The sequence below is a fragment of the Anas platyrhynchos genome, chromosome Z (assembly GCF_047663525.1).
Source record: "Anas platyrhynchos isolate ZD024472 breed Pekin duck chromosome Z, IASCAAS_PekinDuck_T2T, whole genome shotgun sequence".
NCBI classification, from domain to species: Eukaryota; Metazoa; Chordata; class Aves; order Anseriformes; family Anatidae; genus Anas; species Anas platyrhynchos.
In genome coordinates, this window is record NC_092621.1 from 46,190,401 (window position 1) to 46,197,365 (window position 6,965).

A 6,965-nucleotide genomic window follows, 5' to 3' on the forward strand; every position below is an offset into this window, starting at 1 on the left:
TTTAGAAGAGTGAAATTCCAGCTTTTTCAAAGAATTAGTGGACAAGATGCCATGGGACACTGCCCTTAGATCAAATCAGGCAACTCTTTAATGATATCTTTCTTACAGCTCAAGACCTCTCTATTCCCATATGTAATAAAACCAGCAGGGAAGGTAGAAAACTGGCATGGTGGAACAAGGACCTCCTGTCGCGTTAAAGGGGTGTAGCTGATTAACCGTTACGGGCCCGGTTAGATTCAGAGTACTGAACCAGTCGGACATTCACCAAAACTGGGGGTCCGTTCGGACATTCACCAAAAACGTAATAACCGCCTGGGGGTCCGCTCAGACATTCACCAAAAACGTATTAACCACCTGGGGGTCCGTTCAGACATTCACCAACAATGCATTAACCGTCTGGGGGTCTGGTTAGATTCAGAACACTGAACTATCACGGATAAACACCCTCACCCTAGTTGCATTAATGAGAGCTATCACAATGCAATCAAGTATGGTTTATTACAGCAACAGATAATCAGGTTCTTTTGAATTGCCGGTGATAGTGACTATCTGCAAAAGCAAGCTAGTATGCATGAAATACACGGGTGTTATAGGTGTTACAGGTGTTATAGGTGTTACAGGTGTTACAGGTGTGCAGCCTAGAAATAAACGCGTTAAAAGGATCAAAGACTCTATAGAGATTTATAAGCAAATATTCAGATCTCACCCAAAGGCGTCCCAATGGGGGGGGAAGAGAGGCTCAGCCCGTCGACTGATCCCAGGAGTCAGGAGGTCCTAAGGATGCTGTATGTCCTCGGGATGGTATCTCCCCTGACGATGGTATCTTCCCTAACATCCCCTCTCTCTTGGGCCAATTTATATTATTTTCTATCTTTTAGGTGGAGCTTGAGTGGCTCTAGTCAAGCATATCTTAGTTATGATTGGTGTAAAGTTTTCCCGTCTCCGTTTAAAGTAATAGGCTCCGAGAAATTCAGAGCGCATGCTCAGTGAGGGGTGGTCGCACCTTGGAGGCGGGTAGCTTTTGGGATGGAGGTGTGTTTTGGTATTATAATGATATTATAATGAGCAAAAAGTACACTAGGGTACAGCATTTGTCAAAACATGACAGGTCTTTGGCTTAGGGTGGCAAAAAGTGCAGCTTTGTGCACAAGAACAATCGAGGCCCCACCTGATTACAGAGCCTAGCCGTGGTGTCTCCACTCCACTCCACGCTCCGTGGTGTTCCTTAGAGCTAGCACACCAAGTTTCCCCAGCGCGATAGCATCTAAGGTTGGGAGCCTAGGGAATGCAGTTATGCCCTACCCTGAAAGCCTCTTCAATGCTGCACCTTTTCCTTAAAAACATGAATGTTAGTTTTATTTTCCTAGTTACTTCAGGCATTTACACCACATAATCCACCCCGTGACTATAGTCACTCAAGCTTCACGATGGCTGGAATATGTTAGGGATATCACATACATTCTCGGATTGAGGTTTATCGAGTGTATGTACATTGTGTAGTGATGCTAAACGTTTCATCATAAACCAGAGTTTAGCATACAAACTAATTGTCAGTATAAAACATAATACAGTATTAGCAGAACAATAACAGGGTGAAGCATCTTGTTGAAGATTCCCTTGGCAGCTGGCGATCATCCAAACAAAGTGTCCCACCATCGGTGTCTCTCATCTCTCTTCACTCTTTCCATCACCCGATGTATTTCTTGTATATTATGATGGACAGTAATCAGAGTCTTTTGTCCATTTTCTTGGACTTGTGTCATCAGCTGCTTCAGGTCCTCATGCACCAGCAATTTCTTCACCAAGGTGAGGTTCATTCCAATAGGAGTAGGCAGCAGTTCATGAAGCAGAATATAATTAGATGCAATAAGTTGATAAGAAGTGACAGGAACTGAGTATTTAAAATCACATCCTAGAATTTTGGTAAAATTGCAAACACAGACATTAGAGAGATTACTGGTATCTACCACTGTATCATCTACGACTATAGAATCACAATGAGTTCTCATACAAACGCAACCTTTCCCAATACATATAAGTACAGGTTCAAGGGTTTCATTAGGATGTATCTCAAAGTGGCAAATATTTTGCTCAGTGTAAAGACAAATGTCTTGAGATTCCAATGTGTTACTTTCACAGATGAAACCTTTTTGTTCACGCACAATGCATGCATTTACATCAATTGTTTGCCACTTTCCTCCCTCTTGATGGGCCCATACTTTATGCTCTTTAGGATAAAGTATAGTTCCATTATGATTGAGTCCTAATGCAATGATTGGATATACATTGTATACGGTGGCATTACTTATAGTAAGTATAAAGGCAACAATTTTATCATTTTCTGCATAATGGGTAAAGTTGACTAATTGCCACCAAGCTTGAAATTCTTTTTCAAATTCTGAAGCATTATCCCAAATCAGTTTTCGAATTTCAGTGGGCAAAGTTTTTCCTTCTCCCTCTCTAATAATAGCTGCTGCTACAGATTGTATCCATAACTGTGCTTGGATACAGCTCAAGGCAAGGGAGGTATTGCCTTGGGCTTTTCCAAGGGCATTTACAATTAATTGATGATCATTTTCCTCAATTCGTTCCCAATGGGGCAAAACATCTGATAGAAGCCATTGATTTGCTCCTAAAGCCAATAAGGATAATTTTATTGGTTGTTCCAATTTCCTTAGGTCATCTGTAGTAGCAGTTATTCTACTCATTAAGACCTCAGCATCAATGTTTTTTAATATACCTAATCCTGTTCCCAATAACCTAGTTGCATCCTGTGGCCCTTTTTTAGGGACCAACTAGGGTTAAAGAGAATTTGTTGTTGTCCCACAATTTTAATTATGTAAGGACCTGTGTTGAAGATGGAAGGAGTTAGACCAATGGGAGGCTGGGTCGGTTCGTTTTCAAATATCTGCAGGGGCAGAGGCTTCATATAATTCTGTGCCTCTGTAGCCTCAGAGACAGTACACAATTACAGGTTTGGTGAAAGTAAAATTGTATCAGCAATCAAAATTTGGTTCAGTTATTTTAGTTATTTGGCAACCAATTTGTATTGTCTGTCCAGACATGGCTTGAAGTTCAGCCATTCTTAGAGAATTGTTCCAACTCCATTCATCTTTTGAAAATATTTTGTTTCCATGTAGAACTAAAGTAGAGAGATTTAGGTCCTTTCTGTTTTGAGATGTTCCAGTGACTGTGCTATACTGTGACAATACATGGTTAAATGCCATGGTGAAACACCTCAGCTCCATGCACAGCCACAGTAGCTAAGTTTCCTTTAAGGTCTGTAATTGCATCAAGGTCAGGGTAAAGCATAGCATCATTAATCCAAACTGTTGATTCGTCATCTTCCAGCTGTCCCTATACAGTTCGCTCAGGGTTCCTGTGAACACAAAAGAAAATAAAATATGCTCGGTTGTATTCAACCGGCAGGGTTAGAGAGAGGGTGAAATAGCAATCTTTGATTTCCCATGCATAGAAATATTTGGGAGTAGTTAGCACTATTGCTACTGTCAGAAACACAGAGGGCTTTCACTATCTCTGCCATGTTTGGAACTGCGGCAGTCAAAGGTGTAGTGTTAGCATTCAGCTGTCTGTAATCCACTGTAAAATGCCATTGCCTGGTTGGTTTCTTTACCAGCCACACTGGTGAATTGTAAGGTGAATGGGTCCTTTTAATAATGCCTCTTTTTTCCAATTCTGTTACCACCCCGTCAATCCCCATAAGTGCTGCTGCTGACAACAGATATTGCCAATCATTAATGATTTTAGCAGGGGATGGGGGTATGGATGTTTGTAACAGACTCAGTCTCATGGTGCCTGAATTCCTTTGATGTGTCGCAAAACTCCACACAGTTCCATCAGGGAGTTTCCACATACGACCATGCAGTATGTCAAATCCTAAAATATTAGTATATGCAGCACCAACTAATACTTCTACCCTGGTTAATTTTTGTTCCTCTGGCAACCAGAGTGAAATTTTTTGCAGTGGGGCATTGTTTTTCCACACCATTGATTCCCGTGAATTTAACCCTGCGTTGACCAGGTGTTATGCTCAGGGTTTGTGCTGTTGAATGTGTAATTACTGATATTTGGGTCCTGGTATCAATAAGAAAATTTACCAATATTTTTGGGGGTTCAACAGGAATGGCAATGATAGGGTCAATATGTTCATTAGAGAGCCATTGAATTGTTAATACCTGCCGAGCAGGGTGGCTCATTGCCCTCCCCGGGGATAAGAGTTTTTTTGCTGACACCACAACTCACCTCGTTCCCTATTAGGTTTCAACCTCTCTTTGAATTTGGGATATCTGGGATTTTTAGTGTGGATTTGGCGGACTCGCCGAGAGTGGTCTTGGGATTTAATACTGGATGAATTAATCCAGCCCATTCGGTGTCCGTACTTATCTATGTCTTGTACCAATTCACTCCAGGTGGGAATAGGGGAGTTAGGATTTTGCCTACAACCACTATCATCATCCCTACAAGCAGCTAGTATATGATCTTGGGTGTTTGCTACAAACATCTTAAGACAATCAGGGAGTCCATGGATGAGAGGGGTTAACCGAATTGGATCAATAGGAGCTAACATCAGGGATTTCCTTAATTCATCTCTTTTATATATCGCCTGAATACAGGCTGCTTTCTGTACTGCTACAGCCAGGTCAGCTCCTGGTGTGGTGGTTAAAAATACTCCCGGTCTCCAAAAGCCTCCTACCTCTTCCTTACACAACATCATTCGATCTCCTCCTTTAAGAGAAACTCGACACACATACTCAACTTCTGATTCCCCTGATCGCCTTGAGAACTTCTCCTGTATTTTAACCAACTCTGCTGGTGGCAAGGGAATCGTTCGCACAGTAGTGCGAATTTCATCATTATCATCAACAGTAGTCTCAGTCTTAACCAAAGGTCTCAAGGAAATGGATTGGGGTTCAGAATCAGAAATCTCTTCAACGCCATCATCACTGTCAGACCAGAAATCACTGTCCCAGCTTTCAGGCTCTACACTATGCAGCAATCTACGAATCTGCTTGACCGGAGCACAAGGCTGTACTTTATTTAACAGATGACTAACCCTCTCCAGCAATTGTTTAAGATGATTATTCTCATGCACAAGTTTATCATTTTCACTCACAAGTTTGTCATTTTCATCCAAAAGTTTATCCACTCTGATTCCTAATGTTTTTCCCATCTCCCTTTCAAAGGCCAATGATGAATTCAACACATCAATCTCTGATTTCAAAGCTGTATGTTCCGCATCAGAGATCAGTTTGGGAGCAGGAGTTTCCTTAGCTTTTTGCCGAGCACAAGACAAAAAAGCTCCTAACACAGCACAAATCGCACCTTTACCCTTTCTTTGACCAATCTTTCGTGAAGCCTGACACTGAACAATGTGCTCTACCACTTTCTCCTCATCTTTCCAAAACTTTTGGGAAAATTCCTTCCCTGCCTGGGAAGGGGCACATTTATATTTTTGCAGTAGTTTATCCATAGCAATCCTGCCGACTACGCCAATTTTACTGTCGCGTTAAAGGGGTGTAGCTGATTAACCGTTACGGGCCCGGTTAGATTCAGAGTACTGAACCAGTCGGACATTCACCAAAACTGGGGGTCCGTTCGGACATTCACCAAAAACGTAATAACCGCCTGGGGGTCCACTCAGACATTCACCAAAAACGTATTAACCACCTGGGGGTCCGTTCAGACATTCACCAACAATGCATTAACCGTCTGGGGGTCTGGTTAGATTCAGAACACTGAATTATCACGGATAATCACCCTCACCCAAGTCGCATTAATGAAAGCTATCACAATGCAATCAAGTATGGTTTATTACAGCAACAGATAATCAGGTTCTTTTGAATTGCCGGCGATAGTGACTGTCTGCAAAAGCAAGTTAGTATGTATGAAATACACGGGTGTTATAGGTGTTACAGATGTGACAGGTGTTATAGGTGTTACAGATGTTATAGATGCTATAGGTGTTACAGATGTTATAGGTGTTATAGATGTTATGGGTGCACAGCCTAGAAATAAACGCGTTGAAAGGATCAAAGACTCTATATAGAGATTTATAAGCAAATATTCAGATCTCACCCAAAGGCGTCCCAATGGGGGGGGAAGAGAGGCTCAGCCCGTCGACTGATCCCAGGAGTCAGGAGGTCCTAAGGATGCTGTATGTCCTCGGGATGGTATCTCCCCTGACGATGGTATCTTCCCTAACATCCCCTCTCTCTTGGGCCAATTTATATTATTTTCTATCTTTTAGGTGGAGCTTGAGTGGCTCTAGTCAAGCATATCTTAGTTATGATTGGTGTAAAGTTTTCCCGTCTCCGTTTAAAGTAATAGGCTCCGAGAAATTCAGAGCGCATGCTCAGTGAGGGGTGGTCGCACCTTGGAGGCGGGTAGCTTTTGGGATGGAGGTGTGTTTTGGTATTATAATGATATTATAATGAGCAAAAAGTACACTAGGGTACAGCATTTGTCAAAACATGACAGGTCTTTGGCTTAGGGTGGCAAAAAGTGCAGCTTTGTGCACAAGAACAATCGAGGCCCCACCTGATTACAGAGCCTAGCCGTGGTGTCTCCACTCCACTCCACGCTCCGTGGTGTTCCTTAGAGCTAGCACACCAAGTTTCCCCAGCGCGATAGCATCTAAGGTTGGGAGCCTAGGGAATGCAGTTATGCCCTACCCTGAAAGCCTCTTCAATGCTGCACCTTTTCCTTAAAAACATGAATGTTAGTTTTATTTTCCTAGTTACTTCAGGCATTTACACCACACCTCCTGCTCAAACTTAGGAAAAAGGCAAAAATGCACAGGTGGTGGAAACAGGGCCATGTGCCCTGGGAAGAGTACAGAAATGTCGTCAGGATGTGCAGGGATGGGATCAGGAAATCCAAGGCACTAATCGATCTTGGTGAGGGATGCAAAGAAAAACAAAAAGGGGTTTTACAGATATATTGGC

At 42.4% G+C, this 6,965-nt stretch overlaps 1 protein-coding gene across 1 annotated transcript; it reads right to left on the bottom strand.

Moving 5' to 3' along the window:
• Positions 1 to 622: 622 nt before the first annotated feature.
• LOC140000739 (uncharacterized) lies at positions 623 to 6,752 on the bottom strand. The gene is made up of 2 exons (XM_072031446.1): positions 6,097 to 6,752; positions 623 to 3,379 (listed from the first exon to the last, which is right to left on the bottom strand). The coding sequence occupies exon 2, from the start codon at positions 2,706 to 2,708 to the stop codon at positions 1,632 to 1,634; it is 1,077 nt and encodes a 358-aa protein (XP_071887547.1). The 5' UTR covers positions 2,709 to 3,379; positions 6,097 to 6,752; the 3' UTR covers positions 623 to 1,631.
• Between the last annotated feature and the right edge of the window lie 213 nt (positions 6,753 to 6,965).